The sequence below is a fragment of the Neofelis nebulosa genome, chromosome 17, assembly GCF_028018385.1.
Source record: "Neofelis nebulosa isolate mNeoNeb1 chromosome 17, mNeoNeb1.pri, whole genome shotgun sequence".
Taxonomy (NCBI): Eukaryota; Metazoa; Chordata; class Mammalia; order Carnivora; family Felidae; genus Neofelis; species Neofelis nebulosa.
In genome coordinates, this window is record NC_080798.1 from 57,618,871 (window position 1) to 57,636,753 (window position 17,883).

Here is a 17,883-nt window from a genome sequence, read left to right on the forward strand (position 1 = left end):
ACACCCTTCTACTTAGCTTCATACAGGTAATGCGTATTTATTGAAAATTTTCTTCACCGACAATGGTGAAATCGAGACCCCAACTTACAAAACAGGATGGCGATCGATACTTATAAAAATAAAGCCAAGGTCTGTGTCTCACAGATTTGTGCGAGTTTCCTTCCAATCTCAGTCTGTCCTTCCATCGAAAAGGAGATCACGGAATCTGTGTTATTCCTCATGATGCGACAGTAAAAAAACCGCATTCCCCGGACAAAAAAAATAGCTTTGTTTCCAAACAGCGCAAGCCTTTAAAGTGACTTTTCCCAACAATAAATATAGAAAACGCCCTTGGACGAACACAGTTCCGCTTGGCTGCAGCCTTCACCTGTGTAAACGTGGCCTCCCTCTCGGTGCGTGGCCACCGTGTGAGGCCTCCCCGGCGGCGGGGCCGCAAGCCCCTCATGCAGGGCGCCGGCCACCGCGACACGCACCTGCACGCGGGTGGCCCACCGAGGACAGACCCCCGGACGCCGCAGCTGGACACAGGATCAGCCCCCGGGGACAGTGAGCCCGCCCGCCCGTCGCGGCCGTCCTCGGAGGCGCTCTTTGGCTGTCACGGTCGGCGGGTGTGACGTCACACCGAAGGGGTCTTTGGCGGGTGCGCCTGCTGCATGAGCTGGGGGCGCTTCACCCGGGGCTTCCTGCGCTTCGGCCTGCTCTTGGCTTTGTTGATTTGCACCACAAAGAAGGCCAGGACCACCATGGCTCCCAGGAAGGCGAAGACGGGAATGGTCTGGCCCACCTCCTGGTTGTAGCGGCCGGGCATGATCCCTGCAAGAGCACAGGGGGAGCGTCAGCAGCGCCCGAGCCGCATGGCCACGGCCACGGGCTCGGTCTCAGGCAGACGCGTCAGAAACAAAACGCTGACTGCGCTAACCGGGCCCGTGGGGCAAACGTCATTTTCGAACCTCAGGAGAAGTGACCTCAGGTTCCCAGATGAGCAGCTTTGGGGGCCGAGGTCTTTGCTCCTTCCCCTCCCCACACCCACCGTGAATGGCCTTCCTCCCACCACACACGACCCACGGTGAGGGTGCGCGGAGCTGCTCTGTTCCCCTAAGTGCGCCGGCAGACGGACAAGTGTGGGTGCCGGGGAGGAGAGGAGGTGCGGGTGTCGGAGCAGCTGAGAGGGAGGGCGAGCGGGGAGGCCAGGCAGGGAGCAGGACGGCTGGCTGAGTCCCTGACCCCTGGGAAAATCTCCCACACGTGGGACACAAGGTTAGAAAACAAGAGCGGCCACTGGAGGATCCCTGGTTTGTCGGTATGACTCTGTAACCGGGCGATGCTGGGGTTCCAGAACGGACCATCATCAGTGAGCCCCTTGACTCCAGGCAAGGCCCTCAGGAGCTCGGTGTCACCACACAAAGTTCCCAGGGTTGGAGCACAGGGGCCATGGTGCCAATTCCCAGAAGCAGTAGGCCCTGGGAAGCTGTGACCTCTGGGGAGAGCACAGGGATCCCCAGAGAAACTCGGCCCACGCCATGCTGGAAGGACCGGGTAAGGGAAAACGAGTCCCTAAGCCATTGCCTGTAGGGGACGTTCCATGTCATGTGGAACGAGGGGACCACGTCAGAGCAACTGAGGGACACAAAGCTACTTTTAATGGAGGATCCCAGCCTAGTAAAGCCCCATCCCAGGTGGGCCAGACCAGACAATCCGTGGAGACCTCTGGGCTAAGTAAGGGTTTAGGAACCAGGGTGGCTCAGCCACTGGCTGGGACCAAGACCAGCAGATGGCAGGCGTTCCCTGGGACACACAATACACCCTTGTTTGCAAAACTTTAAAGAGAGTATGCAAATTACCCTACTGCAAAAAGTTTAAGCGTAACACGTGGCTACCATGAAAGAAATTCATATTGAAAACGCAGGCAGAAAGTTCTGAAGGGATCATGGCGTGTTAGTTCATCTTTCAGGCTTGCTTCTGGCCCACCTGGTGGGGGATGGGGGGGTACCAGAACAAACCAGAACAGGCTCTAGCACAAGGAAGCCCCGAAGAACTGACCTCCAGGAATGTCCCAGGCACTGCTCTCTCCGGGGGACAAGGGTCTCACTTGAGGGCGGTTCGATCGAAAGTTGGGTAATACCACTTTGTCCAGGTCGATGGAGAGCAGCTTCTGATGTTTCCAAAGATTACTTCAGGGAAATGGATTAAAACAAGATAAACATAAGCGGCTGCACTGGCCTACGAAGCTCAGTCAACGCCTGAGAAATAACAACTGGTTTAAAGAGAAAGGCAAAGCGACGTCCCATCGACACCCAGGTCCAGCTGCGTGGCGCACAGGGGACGGCTTCCAGGTCCCAAGACAGAAATGTCAGAACCACCTCGTGTACACGAGCTGTTAGCACTCAGAGCAGGGCTCAGTCCCACTGGGTTCCTAACGGGCCCCCAAGAGCCCGTTTCTGCTTAGCGGCCACGTCCCCGAGCGGCGGGAGAGGAAAGCGCGCGCTGGCCTCTGGAAGGAGCCGGAGGACGGGAGCCGGAGCCGGGGCTCGGGGACCCGGGCGGCCGAAAGCGCGTGCAGGTGTCTGCAGGGGAGCCTGCCCTCTGAGGGACGCCGGGCGCCAGACCCCGCCTCTGCCCTCACCTCACGGCCACCGCCCGGCAGCCGAGCAGTCGGGAGAGGCGGGCCGCCGGGCCGGGCGTGAAGGAAGGAAACACGCGTGCTCTGTCCCCATGTGGGGCTCACAGTGGCGGCAGCGCTGCTACTCCGGCTCCTGACCCCGAGGCGGGCCGAGCTGGCGGGACCACACCCGGAGAAGAGAGGGGCCGGCGCAAACAGGCCGTCCGAAGGCCGCTCTGGCCAGCTCGGGGGAAGGAATAAAGGGTGTCTGCAGACCACGAACTCCCCGTTTTTCTGCTTCTCCCTCTCCTGGAAAAGGCCGGTCTCTCACTTCGGCCAAGTGGAAACAAAGACGCCCGGCTCTCTGGGCACCGGGGGTGGGGGGTGAAGGGGCACGGGGCGAGGCGGGTCTGGGGAGGGGCTTCCTCGGCACCACCTACTGGCGGGATGCCAGTGAGCACAGCGGTCTGTTCGGCCTCCCAGGATTTGACCGTATGTTTCAGGTCTCATCAGTCCAAAAATGAAACTCACAACGCTGTTATGGGATCGGTGCCACGGAAGCTTTGCGACCTGCAGCTGGATGTGTGCGGGGCCGTGAGCTCCCCCTGACAGTGAGATCCAGCTCCGGAACTTAATTATCTGGTGACGGCACCTCCGCGCTGAACAACCGTGCAGACGGCAGGCTGTGCCGCACCGTCGCCTGAGCAGTTGGTGACGCTCTGATGGAAGGAGGGAGGGGTCACCTTGCCCACGGCTCCTCTCGGGTGCGGCCACTCTAACGACGGACACCGGATGTCCAGCAAAGACACCGAGAGATGGGTCTTCACGTCAGAGACGGACGGAAACGTGCACTCGGCACGGGGCTGACGGACACCAGGCCTCTCAAGGGCTGTCTGGAGCCGCCCGACACGGTCTCACGTCTCTTCGCTTCACAATCGAGACCCAGAGTTAGGTCTCTGGGGACCGAGAATAATTTTCAACGGGATGCGAAGTGTGAGACAAGGCTGCGCCGAGCGGGCGTGTTAAGAACCATCCCCGGCGGGGCTGGCAACGCCCAGGCACCGCACGCCTCCCGACAGCCGGCTGGCGTCTCACAGATTACGGACGTGGACGCAAATACAGACCAAGCGAGGCCTTATCTGTTTCTGAGTCCCCAACAGCAGCGTGGGGAAAAAACACGGGCTGTGGGAACTTGGGCCAACACTGTCCCCAGTGGGAACTGCTGACCACAGCCGGAACCGGAGTCTGGTCTGGACGCTAGGATCGTGGGAGGTTATGAGTAAGTGGGACGGAAAAATGGAATCTCATCAGAAACGATTAAACGATGGGATGTTAACTGGAATGGAAAAACACTCCACAATCAGTTCCGGGAAGGAACAGCCGACGAAGACAGGAGGACTCTCCGGCCCCGCACTCTTCTGCCGAGCATGTTCTAGCCGAGCAGTGCGCCCCGTGCTCTGCGAGGACGTGCGGACAGCCTCCTCTTGGTGGCTCACAGCAGACGGTGGCCCTCCGTCCCCGGCCACCCCAATGCCCGTGCCCGCTGAGATCCAAGCTCGGCGGACAGCCCGGCGAGGGTGCCTGAGCGGCCGGGCGCATGAGGCGTGCTGCCTGCGGGGTTGGGGGCGGGGGTGATCTCTCGAAGGAGACTCGTACGAGGTCTGCCCCCCAAGCTGCCCCGGGACACGGGCCCCCGCTTCACTGCGCCACGACCCCACGTCAGCACAAGCCCGCATCCTCCCTGCCGGAAACAGGGAGGAGGAGTCGGGGAGAAAACACGGGAACCGGCGCGCTGAGCTGGCTGTCGTGCCCGGAGAGGAACGGCAGGGGTAACTCCAGCTGCAGCTTCAGAATGGCAAGGAGGCGGACGAAGAGGCGGACGGAGCTACTGTCACGAAGCACCGGGCAGGTTCGCCAAGTCTGGACACCACGTCCGCAGGTGCGGCGAGGACCCTGTCGCGGCGGGAGTCGTTCCCTCGGGGACCACACCGGGCGCGGGGGTGAGGGCACGGCACGCCGCGGGCCAGGCTGCACCCCTACCCTGAGCAGCCTCGGCCCCTCGGGCCGACAGAAGGACCCGCCGGCGCTCCAGAACCCGCGTCACAAAGAGGGAGCGCTCGACTCTTGAAGCCTGAGCCGGAGGAGCCAGAGCTTCTGTTCAAGGGACAGCACTGTCAGACCTCAGCTTTTTAAGCAGGAATCAACCAAATCTAACAAAATGCTCATTACCCAAAGCACTTCTTTAGGCAGGACGCCACCAGAGAGCACAGTTGTAAAGGTCAACACGGGGGCTCGCCAACTTAAATATCATCACAACATGACAAGCTGGAAGATCTGATTACTTGATAACGATGTCAGTAAAATTCCATTCTCCCTCGTAAAAAAAAAAAAAAGTCATGAATCACAAACCCCGCGGAAGGAGCGGAAAAGCACAGCAAGGCACTCACCTGGGAGCGGTCTCGTTCAAAGGCTGTGGCTTGGCCCATGACAGGTGTGGACAGGCCGGTAGAGCCCGAGGCTCCGGGCCTCCCAGACGGGCCTCGAGGACCTTGGAGTACCGGTGCAGGTGGTTCCCTGCGGCAGAGTCAACACAACAGAACACCACGGTCGTCAGGAGGACACGAAGGGGAAGACCCCCCTGCCGACGGGCCTGCTACGCGCCCGTGAACCTGTCTGCCAGGCTGGGGGAGCCTGCGCTGAGCGGTGCCCCGGGGACGGGTGATCACCGAGAGTGAGCGAGCAGGACGGCCACTCCCTTTACGGTGGCCACAGTGTACGCGGGGCAGGGGCCTGGCGACCTTTACTGACCACAGACACAGGCACGAGGCTGTACCTGAGGAATCTAACCTGTACACAGACTTCTCGAAGACCGTCTTCCTCTTTTGGAGTATTTAACTCTCAGGCAAAAGCAAAAACTGCATTTCCAGATTTCCTATTTTTTAGATCTGCACCGTCCAGTGCTGCAGCCACACGCGGCTACTGAGCAAGCGACACGGGTCGAGTGTCACATGTTTAAGCAGTAACGCTCGGGTGAACCGGGCCAACGTATTTCACTGAAATGAATTTCACCTGCTTCTTTTTCCTTTTCCAACGTGGCCACTAGAAGGCGCAGAACCGGATATCTGGCTCACGCTACCCTCTTTGCGGTCCTGGCGGGGAGGACCCGAGCGCACTCGGGCCAGCCCTGCCCTACGCAGAGCAGGCGAGGCCGCAGGTCACCACGGCTCACCCCCTCCTCCCCGACCCGTGACTTCTGCGTTTCCAGGTCAGGACTGGAAAGAACGGGCTCTATTTTCACGGGTTCTGAGAGGCCTGGTGAGGACATCCGCGTGACGACCGCCCGGCCCAGTGCCCGGCACCCGTGAGCGCCCAGAACGTGGGCCCTTCTTCCCAGAGACCCCCGGGAGCCAGGGCTCTGTGAGGGGGAACGAGGACTGTGGGGCTGGGCAGTGGAGGGCCTTGGGGTGAGCGTGTGCTCTGCTCCCGGGGGAACGGCGGAGAGGAGCCGTGGCACCGCTACCGGGCCCCGTTCCCAGCGCCCATGGGCTCACTCACCTTCCATCCTCTCTGGGGTGACCGAGCCGGCTCCGCTGGGAGGCCGCTGCCGGTTCCCGGAATGGCTGAGGCTGGGAGGGGTCACCCCGTACGACGTGTACTGGAGGAGCGCATCCAGGAGCCAGAAGCAGTCTGTGGGTGCAACGGGCGTGCTGTTTAGGGATCAGAGTTTTCTAAGGAAGTCCTACAGGAAAATAAAAGCCCCCCCCGCCCCCCGCCTCCCCCGAGTGAGGGGAGACGGGGGATCGCCTATTCTTGAGAAGCGCACAATCTCCCCGGTCACAGCACGACAGACAGGACCCGACTGGGGGCTTCACTCCCGGCCCAGGGCTCAGGTGGGTCACTGCCACCGGGCTCGGGGCTGGACAGGCGGCCCAAGCGCCACCCGGCTTTGGGCGATGAGGACAGAACGGAGCCCACTCGGGGACGGCCAGACCCTGTGACAGAACGGCTCAGACGACAGGAGTCCAAGCGAGAAAAGAAATGGGGCACCAGAGCTCCTGCCAATGCCAGTGGCTGTCCTGTCTGCACTGTAAGGGCACAGCAGAGACCAGAGCGTGCACTCCACTGGGAGGTGGGTTCGAGGCCACCGCAGGTGACAGATCAGGTACAGAGTCTAGTAATCTGGGCCGGTGGGCCCCACGCGCGACACACGCCAACGGGACAGTCAGCCGCTTTGTGGGACGCGCAGGGAGTCTCGGCGCCGGCCGCCACCCACACAGAGGGTCCTCTCATCGGGAGACAGGGGTGCCGCCGTGTCTTCACACCCGGCCGCTGCCGCCACGTGGGACCAGATGGGCCCCCGCCACACGACACCAGCAGGCACTTGGCTCACTCAAGGGCGCTCTGGCCACGTGCTCAGAGCACTGCCACCGTGAGTGTTAGAACCACAACAGCCGTCTCCGGCACTTAAAATTTTAATAAAGACTCTTACCAGGAGATCTCCGGTCTTAAAAGAAAACCTCTATGGAAATAAAACATCAATCTCCTTTCAGTTGTGACTTTAACCTTTTTAAAAAGACCAGCCACGTTCTAAGGATTTACACAAAACGCTAGGAATTTATTCAACCTCAAGTTCACCCAGAGAGAGGAACACACAGCTCCCAGCTCACGCTCCAGGCCTTCATTCTCTGCTCCGCTCAGGCCGTCCCCTATCTGCCCTATCTGCAAACGTGAGGTTCCCACCCCCTCCCCAGCCCCGTTCTCCAGGACCTGGTTTTGTTGCCGCCTCGCCAGGCCAAAGACGCCCCACTTTTCACGCCCCATTTCCTCCTTTACAAAATGAGACACAAACTGCGTTCAGACTCAAACCCCCGAATTCGGAGGCGGCACAGAGAGACGCTGACAAAGAACAGGGGTGCTAAGAACCAGTCCCCCTGTGCGAGCCCCCCACCCCCGACGGGGATACCAAACACCCACACTGATGAAGGCTCGCGACAGCCAAATCCCCAAGTCTGGGAGGGGAGCCAGGCGCCAGCCCTCCAGGAAGAGCGGGTCCGGCCCGGGAAGGGCCCCCCGTGTGGCAGTGCCTGTCACATGCAGACGCCAGAGGGGGACGCTGGGGCGGGTCAGGCAGAGAGCCACTCCACTGAATGCGACGGCCCTGGCCCCCGCCCGCCTGGTGACGACAGCTCGAGGGGAAGGCGGCGCATGCGGTCTGTTGGGGCTTCCTCAGGGAGGGGTACCCAGCGACAGTTCCACACAACCCAAGCAGCTGGGACCTGCCCACCTGGCTCTCACGGGCAGGCCTCTATTTTCCAGCACCTTACCGGTGCCTCTTCAGGGACAAGGGGGGTATGTCATGGTCACGAATCCCAGTCTGCTTCTCGGCCACACATCAATCCTCACCCTTCTGTCGGTGACTGTCATCCAAGCAGTTGGAGTCTCCGTACAGCACAATCCGGCCTCCACCCTCCGCTGGAATCTGATAAAGTCCCAAAATGGGGACGTTTTCGACCACGGCTGTTTCCTGCTTTAAGACCTCCAATCCTGAAATAACAGCACCACAAAAAAACATTGAGGAATGATTTTCCAGTTGCCACTTGACATTTAGCCCGTGCAGCACCGACAATCACAGCAAACTCCACCATCCAATCACGACAGTGCGAGCTTTTACAAAGGACAACGTCCTAAGTGCCACGAATTTGGGTTTTAGCAAAACTCACCTCCACACGGTCCTCTGACGTGTTCCCTGGAAACGGCAATATAGGGTACCTACAATCCTAAGAGCGGCTTTCTGTCCCTTCCGACCATGCTCCAGGCCTCTGTCCTGGGACTACACTCACAGGGGCGGCCAGCCACTCAGCACAGACACACCTCTGGGGATTTGGTTACGTGTCCCCGGCTTTGTGTTTCACTACTCAAAGTCAGGACAAACGTCACTACGTTTTAGATCCTCCGCCCGTATGCTTTAAATGCAGATTTACGACACCTGTCATATCTGTGTCACAATTACAAATGTTCCAACAGCAGAGCTCTCTGACCTCTGCCCAACCCGATGACACAGGTTACGGCGTCTAACGAATCAAGAAGTCACAGGCGCACAAGTGCCGCGGACGGCAGATGCCGGTGACCCACGTGATCTGAGAGTCGAGCCCTGCCTGCAGCAAACGCCTTCCTCTGCACTGGAGACGCCGTACATCTTCATCTCGCCACCTGCCGCGTTGGTGACGTCTGAAACGTCTGCGGCTATCAAGACACGGCATTTCCTGCTCTCTGTGGATAATCCCGGCAGGAACAGAGCGGAAGAGAAAACCAGATTCTCTTTGTTGGAGGTAAAGACAGAACGGCAAAACCGACGAAACAGGCCGCGTGGTCACAGGTTCGTTTCCGACAAGGGTCCCTTTCGACCCGGCATAACCCAGATTGTCAAATTCGTATTTTGTACCCAAAGGATTATTCAACTAAAAGGTCATCTGGATACAAAAAACCCCTCAGAAAAGACTTCAAGGTAATTCGTTTTTATTTTCACTAACAGAACACAATAAAGTAGGAACCCTCACATCCACTGTGATTCCTCTCCCCTCAAAACCAGGCAGCAACAGGCTGATGACGAGGCCGCTGCTGACACCCGCACCAGAAACACCACCAGCGGGCAGAGACAGACTTCAGAAGGGGCCACTAACCCATGGTAAACCCGGCCAGTGACGGGGAAGACGGAATCATTTGTGTACCTGCAGTTAAAATGCAACCTTTTAAACACAGATCTGCTCACAGACTGACCTCGACTCGATGAAAAGGAAAAAAAATCCCTCCAGGCAATACAAAAGTAGATTCTATCTTGGAAACGCAAATAGATAAGCAGGAAATTCTGCTTTGTCATTTTCAACGAATGCAACTCCCTAACTTCTAATTACAGCAAACATTAAACTTCATTAGAACCAGAACTGCGAGGGAATATCTTTCTTTCCTTCTAATTCTTTGGGTTTTTTTTAAGATTTTATTTTGAAGTAACCTCTACACCCAAGGAGGAGCTTAAACTCACAATCCCGAGAGATCAAGAGTCCCACTCTCTACTGACCGAGCCAGCCACGCGCCCCTATTTTCTTCCAATTCTTAGGGAAATTTTAAGAGATGACTGTGTAATTAATATTCCGTACACAGTTAAGAGCTTTAAAATGCAGTCGACGTTTTCTAAAATTTTAGTGATCTTGGCAGTCACAGAAGAATAATTCACAAGCAGTAACAAAAATTTCAAGCAACTCTGAAGGTAGTTTAAATAAACAAGAAAGTCTGCAAATATTCAACACCTGCCCTCCTGCGGGAAACCCCATTTAGTCTGCAGTGATCAGTATCCACATAGATTCAAACTTCTCTATCTCTGCAGCCCCCAGAGCCACCACCCAGGAGTCTTGCCTAAAGTAGGTACCATGCAAATTATATCACAATAAGTTATTTTTTTTTAACTTTTTCTAACGTTTACTTATTATCGAGAGACACAGCAAGACAGAGCCTGAGCACAGGAGGGGCAGACAGAAGAGGAGACACAGAATCCGAAGCAGGCTCCAGGCTCTGAGCCGTCAGCACAGAGCCTGACGTGGGGCTCGAACCCACCAACTGCGAGATCATGACCTGAGCCAAAGTCGGACGCCCAACCGACTGAGCCACCCAGGCGCCCCAACACAGTAAGTTTTTTTAAAAAACAAAACTGCTAATAGATACAGAGTGATAAAAATGTTCTGGAAACAAACAACGGTGATGGCTGCACAACTCTGTGAATACACCGATGATCACAGAATCGTACACCTTAAAAGAGTAAATGTGAAAAAAAATTTTTTAAATTAAAAAAGCAAATGTGAATTATAGGCAATAAAACCGCTACTTAAAAAAAAAAAAAAAAAAAAAAAGGAAAGCAACCAAAGCAGCATTCCTTACCTTGGTCTTTGAAAGTCTGTGTGATCACTATGCCATCTTCTGGAAACTTAGCGATGCTGCATCCTGACGCGTAATACACTAGAAAGTTCAGAGTTACAGTGACACAGAGATGCTTAACGCTTTATCAAGAGCTACTCACTGACCTAAGATGCACTCTTCAGATACGATAATTTTTCTAATGTTATTAATTTTAAGACAAAGGCTGCTAACACCTGGTTACGCTGAAGTAACAAGTAATTACGTCAGAATTCAAGTTAAAAAATGCTATTAACGTACAGTTTCTGAACAGACTTGAGAAGTCTGAACTTTCAGTCAGGACGAGCACAGCCAGTTACAATAATGCTCAGGATGTTGTTCTAGAAGCCAGTTACCAAAAGCTAATCTGTGGGGAAATGTAAGTGGGACGTGCAAAGTGATTTCATAAATGGGATTTGATTCGCGGGGGGCCCAGGAGGTACTTCCTCTGGGAACACACAGCATGTAAAGCAGCAGACAGGTGGCGCTAAGGTTGCCAATGCTGCAGAAAATATTCTTTTTAAGAGTCTGGATGAAACAACAGCGGTGTTACTGCCCAGCTTTACTACAGAATACAGAAGTCGCTCCTAGAGACAGCGGCTCTCCCCACGGCCCTACTTCTTTAGCAATCACACCCTTCCCTCCCTCTGAAACCCTGACGTCAAACACACACAGCCTCCACTCGGGCATCTCAAGAGAGAATGCGCCCCTATTAAAAAACAAACGCAAAACCTTACTGTCATGGTTTGCTAAGGTAAAATCCCCTTCATACAGGCCATCGCTGAACCCCATGTTCCAGACAGACAGAAGTTCGTTCAGAGCAGGGACGTTAGCCCCTCCGGTGTCCGGCATCCACCACTGCCTGCGGAAGAAACGAGGGGTGCGGGTCATGAGGGGTTAACCCCCCCATGGCGCTCCGTGTTCTCAGGACGAAGCGAATCCCCCTGCAGAGTCCTGCCCGCGCACACTAAGGTTTCAGCTGTAAGCTCCTGTCTGCTCTGAGTGGTAACACGGCGTACGTGCTCCAGCCAGCGTGCGGAATAAACCCCAGATAAATCTACCACACGCAACGCGCAGCAGGTCCCTACGCACACCGCCACAGGGCCTGGAGCCTGAGAGGGTCCGCGAAAGCAAAGAGAGGAGGAAGGAGCCTTTGAAGTGCGAGTAAGTCGCAGACTCTGAGGAAGAAAATTCGAGAGGTGATGGAGACACATGCATAAAACCCTGGGAATCCTTGACCAAGAACTAATTTACTGGAAGGTTCCTTGCAATAACGGTTCCTTCGACCCATTTACACGTGTATAGATTCCACAGCAGAGACGGGAGCATGAAAAAGAGCAAGCAGAAAAGCCAAAGTCAAGCATCGAAGGTCAACGAGGGAAGGCAAGGAACCTTTCGCTCTGTCGCCGGCATCCAGGAGCGGCGGACCTACCCCGCCAGCGACTCTCTGGGGAACGTCTCACTGCGGGAGGGGAGCCCGCGCCGCCCGAGCGTCTGAGCCTGCATCCGACGGCCGGGAGGACCGCCAGCGAGCCAGTCATCTGCTGTACCGGCCGCAAAGAATTTCACTCCCGAAAAGCCAGATACCAACTGCTCTTACTACCTTGTGTTTTCATCGTAAAACTTGACTTTTCTCATGACGGACGTGTTGTACCAATCGCTGAAGACGATGAGCGAAAGGCCGTTGTCCACGTCCCTCCTCAGTTTGGCCACCTCCTCGGGGAAGTACTCCTCTTCGCTGTCCACCATGAGCAAGGTTCCTGAGGGACAAGGTGCCGGTGGTGAGTCACGCCTCGGAACCGCGGGCGTCACTGCTTCAGAAACACAGCATTTCGGTGGCGCCCACGTGTCAAGCTGTCAGGTGCTAATATTCGGTCTGCGGCCCCGCGGGCACTCTAGAAGGGGGTGGGGTGAGCAAGAAGGGACCGGGGTCCAAAGGCACAGACACCCACGAACTACCCTGGCCTCCGTGTCACGTGTGATCCCTGACGTACCCACGTTTCACCCACTCGAGAAGCAAAACGCGACGCCAGTTTAATGAAAACAGGATAAACAAAAGACGTGCAAACGTCCTCGTCCCCAGTTTGGCAGGTCCCATTTTACCTGAAGGTCACCACCACTGCCACCAGAAGGGAACAAGGCCACTCTGCCCCAGAGCCCCGCCGCAGCCCCCCGAGGACCAGGAGGCCCCGCGCCCGCTCCCTCGCCGCCTCTTCTACCCCACGGTTCGTCTCGCCGACCTCCCCACGCGCGGCCGGCACCTCGCGGCCGCTCACCGTACTGACTGGCGTCGAAGCACGTGAAGGGGGAGCCGAGGACTTCGACGAAGTAGCCCATGCTCCTCAGGTGCTGGTACATGTCCCTGAAGTTGGTGTGGATGTGGTCACCGTTCCTGAAAAACAGGAAGTCGCGCGCGAGGGTGACCCCTCTCCCCTCGCGGTGAAGGCTTAGCCACGCGGCCCCTTCGGAAACCCGGGCGCCTCTGAAGGAGCGCGGCTCACGGCCGGCAGAGGCCTGGGGGGCTCCGGCCCCTGCACAGAAGTCGGCCTCTCCAGACCAGCGTCCTCTGGGCTCGCACGGAAGACGGCTGGTAACAGGAAGTCGTGCGTGTGGCACAGCTCGAAGGAGACGCCACGAGGAGGAGGAACGGTCCAAGAGCTGGTGCGTAAAGCACGCCGAAGCGTCACGCTGGCGGTGGCATCCGTGGCAAGAGCTGCCTGCCGCCCAGATGCAGCACGGGGACGCAGAGGCTCCGGACAAGCCGCCCCAGCTGGGGAGTATGCCAACCGTGCCTCGCAGACGCGGTCACCTCCCCGTCCCTTCCCCCGAACGCGCTCACTTTCCCACCGTGCCCTCTACCTAAGCCGCTACCCGCCCGCCCCACGGAGGCGCCAGGGGCCCAGGGCTCGTTCTCTCTGCCCAGCCCCCGGCCCCAGCCCCTCAGAGCCAGCTCCTGCACAGGGCTGAGCCCGTGTGCCTCCCCAGGACGCCTTCCCTCGACCTACGAACTTCTCACCACTTCTGTCCCCCTGCCTCTAGTAAGAAACGTCTTCAGAGGGCACACCGCACCTGTAAGCGGCCGGCTCCAAGCTTTCGGGGCTCCTTCCTCCCCCCACAGACCCCGGTACTCACACGAGGGCCGCAGTGAGCTTGGCATACAGGCCCGGAGGCAGCCAAGCCGGATGCCCCGGGGGGCAGGCCGGGGGGCGGGCCAGGAGGGCAGGCTGGGGGGCTGCACGGGGCAGGGTCTGGAGAGCAGAGGACAGACCAGGGGGTCTGGCACGTGAGGAAGTCTGGATAGGCAGCCACGCAGAGTTTTAGGCCGACTGTGCCCCAATTTCTGCTTGTCAGGATTACCAGGGCTGCTGCGTGGAGAATGGACTCAGGGCACAGTGAGACTGGCCAGGAGGCTGGGACGCCGTGCGGCCAATGACGACGGCCCGTGCGGGGGTGACGGGTGGGGAGCAGGGTGGGTGGCAGCGGCCCCTAGGGCAGGATCCGGGAGGCACTGCGGAGGCAGGGCTGACAGGATCTGCTGACAGATCCAGCAGAAGTAGGGGAAGACGGCAATGGAGGGCGAGCTCGGGGTTCCAGTGCCCAGGACAGGAGTCCAGAAGGAGGAGCACGGAGCGCCCTGAGCGCGTGTGGGGGGCGCGGAGGTCGGGCCCCCCGAGGGGGCGGCGACCCTCGGTCCTGCCGTGGCGGCCGCTTACCAGTCCAGAGGGTCATTCTTCATCCGAAGGTTGTCCCTGGGGAAATAGCCGGGCGGGTAGCGGAGGTTGTGGTACTGGTCCCAGAGAACCCTCTTGCTCCGGGCGGGAGCAGGAATGATCTTCACCTTGATCGGGAGCTTCACGGTTGACGTCTGCTCTGCACCACTTTTTGACTGAACGAAATTTACAAAAATCTGAATGGCCCCTTGGGCTCAGAAGAAACCTTCGGGCTTAAAAAATCACTGTCTACCAATTTCACGCAAATACCTCGAACACGAGAATTCCTACTGACGACGGTAGAAAGAACCGTAAAACTCGTCCCGTTAAAATTCTTCGTCTAAGAGTTTATGACGTAAAATTTAAGCACCCTGTTCCTAAAAACTCCTAGACTACACGACCCCTCCTGGAGAAGGCACATTTCTGCAACCACTGTGGACCCGAAACGTGGCCCAGAACGGTGGAATCTCCCGTCGCCCGGCAACAGAACGGGAGGCAGCGTTGCCCGCTGCCGAGTAGGTTTTATCGGCGGCTCTACAGGCCCGGGGAGCACGGGTCACGGCCTGGGAGCCCAACACGTCCGCCAACCAGGCTTCCCCACCCCGAGACCCCGGCAGGAGACGGTGCGGGGGTCGGGAGAACGGGCCCCTCCCTGGCCCACACTTACTTCCACCTCCGCCGGGGAAGCGACGGTGACCATGACGTGCCCCTGCGCGATGCCTTCCCACGAGGCCGCTTTCTTGGTGACAGAGATGGAAACGGCCAGGTAGCCTGACCAAGGCCATAACACCGAGGAGTAAGAGAAAGCCACTTCGATGTTGTCCCCGTTCTGTGGTAAGTAGGGCTGCCAGTCAGGCTGGAGGACAAAGGCAAAGGCTGACGTGAAACGCTCACCTCCTGAGTTACCTGCGTTAATATTTCATTACGTACTGCAAAGTCGAGTTTATCCTCAGACCCTAGGCAAGCTATAACCAAAGCAGACTACAGGACGTCTGGCACGTCATCCACTAGAAAAGTCTAGAAACCACTATCTGGGGCAGCCTCCAATTTTATTTTTTGTACTTTTGTATTCTTCAAAACGTTTATTTATTTTGAGAGAGAGGGCAGCCTCCAGTTTTAAAGAGAATTCTTTCCCCAACCTTAAAAACGGAGGACACACGCTTTGGCAGAGAACTTCCATCTGATAAAGAACGTCAATAAATGAAAACCGTCCAATTTGAGAACAGACTCCAATTCGGTATATGCTTCAAGAATCACATTAAACGTTAACTTAAAGGAATAAAATAATACAACGGCACGGACTAACTGTCCAGACTCAGACTGCAAAGCTACTGGCTGGGCAGGGAGAGGTCTCTGCGCGACGCCCAGAGGAAGAGGGGGCTCGGCCCCTTCAGTCCCCCCTAATCTTGAGGAAAGAGGCACGAAAGGAGACGTCTAGAAGAAACACAGATTTCCTCTTAGGAAATGAACCCGTATTTCAAACCAACCTAAATTACTCATTTCCCTCGCAAGCCAGAGAGCAATATTGTCCCCAAGTGAGTCAGCATATTTACAACAAACAAACAAATAAATCTGAAAAAGAGAAATATTTGCAGGATACAGCATCACAAACAAGGAAGAAAGAAAGGGATCTGTGATAAACACTCTTGGAACCACTGGCGACCAACAGAAAAGTTAATTTTTAGCCATCTCTTAGGCCATATATTAAATTAACTCAATGGTGATCAGAGGACTAAGTATTTTACAAGCATAAAAGGAACGTTAGAAGATAAAATCGAGATTTTATCGAATCTTGGAAAATGAAGTATCTAATTTTTGAAACAATAAAAATCACAAAAGATGAAAACTCAACCATATCAAAGTGTGGAACTTGTACAAAACCAAAAATAAGTAAGCAAATAATACTACAACTTGTACTAAAAAAAAGACGGGGCGGGGGGGGCGCCTGGGTGGCTCAGTCGGTTAAGCGTCCAACTCCAGCTCAGGTCATGATCTCACGGTCCGTGAGTTCGAGCCCTGCGTCGGGCTCTGTGTGGTCAGTTCGGAGGCTGGAGCCTGTTTCGGATTCTGTGTCTCCCTCTCTCTCTGCCCCTCCCCCCCACGCTCTGTCTCTATCAAAAAATGAATAAACGTTAAAAAAAAACTTTAAGAAAAAAAAAAAAAAAAAAAAAAAAAAACTTTAAGAAATTTAAGAAAAAAAGAAAAAGACAGTAATCTGGGAGAAACTGCTGCATAAAACACATCCATGGCTAATTTCTCTAGGACAGAAAGACATTGTTCACACTGCCTGAGAAAACCTAAATTCCAGCAGAAAAAACCGGCCGCAGGAATGAGGAGTCAACTCACACAAGAGGTGATACAGGTAGCGGGCAAACCTGGAGACAGTGAACTCCCAGATAACTGAAATGCACGTTCAGCGAGATACCCATTTGATCCTCTCTAGTTTTTTTTTTAATGTTTTTTATTACATTTACTTTTTAGACAGTGCAAGCGAGAGAGCAGGGAAGGAGCAGAGAAAGAGGGAGACATAGAATCCGAAGCAGGCTCCAAGCACAGAGCCCGACACGGGGCTCGAACCCACGAACAGTGAGATCTGAGGTGACCTGAGCTGAAGTCGGACACTTAACCGACTGAGCCACCCAGGCGCCCCCTCATCCTTAGTTTTTACGTTAAAAAAATGAACGATCTAGAAACAAACCAAAAACGTCCAATGGATGACTAAGCAAACGTGGTCCATCCACGCGGGGGAGCATCATCCAGCTTTACAAAGGACGGAAGCACTGCTATGCGCCACCAGGGGACAAACCGTAAAGACACCACGGGCTGCGTGAAAGGCCAGACGCCCGGGCCCCCGTGTATATGGACTGTCCTCCACCGCTAAACGCGGAGAGACAGGAAGCGTGTTGGGAGGTGGCTGGGGCTGGGAGGAGGGAGAGTGGGGAATGACTGCTAACAAGGGTTTCCTTTTGGGGTGATGAGAATGTTCTGGAATTATAGAACAGCGATGGCTGCAATTACTACTTGCAAATATACTGGAAACTAACTGAATCACTGGATTTAAAAGAGTGCATCTTGTCGTATGTGAATTCTATCTCGATTTTTAAAAACCTCATGGAATTAAAAAGAAAAAAAGGGCTGCACCACCCCGTGCGGGCAGTGGAGCCGGCGCCCTCTGGAGGCCGCTGGCAGCACTGCCCGCAGCAGTCTTAGCAGACGTAACTCTGGAAAGAATTCGCAGCATGTACCAACCGAGGGCTACGATCACATCCAAACCCTCTGACTCGAATTCCAATCCAGGTAGTTTACGTTAAGAAAACAATTCAGGGGGCGCCTGGGTGGCGCAGTCGGTTAAGCGTCCGACTTCAGCCAGGTCACGATCTCGCGGTATGTGAGTTCGAGCCCCGCGTCAGGCTCTGGGCTGATGGCTCGGAGCCTGGAGCCTGTTTCCGATTCTGTGTCTCCCTCTCTCTCTGCCCCTCCCCCGTTCATGCTCTGTCTCTCTCTGCCCCAAAAAAAAAAAAAAAAAGAAAAAAAAGAAAACAATTCAGAAAAAAAGGAAACCATAGAAGCAGAGATATTCGGTGGAATGTTTATAGCTGGAACCCCCTAACTGTCTGAGCAGGGGGAACC

At 55.8% G+C, this 17,883-nt stretch overlaps 1 protein-coding gene across 1 annotated transcript in view; it reads right to left on the reverse strand.

Annotated features, from left to right (window-relative positions):
- Positions 1-12: 12 nt before the first annotated feature.
- The window catches only part of MBTPS1 (membrane bound transcription factor peptidase, site 1), a 52,611-nt gene continuing 34,740 nt past the window's right edge, over positions 13-17,883 (reverse strand). The window contains exons 13-23 of the mRNA XM_058707188.1: positions 14,921-15,109; positions 14,257-14,429; positions 12,820-12,935; positions 12,147-12,303; positions 11,281-11,405; positions 10,529-10,606; positions 8,003-8,143; positions 6,155-6,286; positions 5,047-5,173; positions 2,041-2,171; positions 13-813 (exon numbers count right to left, since the gene is read on the reverse strand). Coding sequence (XP_058563171.1) covers positions 617-813; positions 2,041-2,171; positions 5,047-5,173; positions 6,155-6,286; positions 8,003-8,143; positions 10,529-10,606; positions 11,281-11,405; positions 12,147-12,303; positions 12,820-12,935; positions 14,257-14,429; positions 14,921-15,109 — 1,566 coding nt within the window. The 3' untranslated portion in view covers positions 13-616. The remainder of the gene's footprint in view (positions 814-2,040; positions 2,172-5,046; positions 5,174-6,154; positions 6,287-8,002; positions 8,144-10,528; positions 10,607-11,280; positions 11,406-12,146; positions 12,304-12,819; positions 12,936-14,256; positions 14,430-14,920; positions 15,110-17,883) is intronic.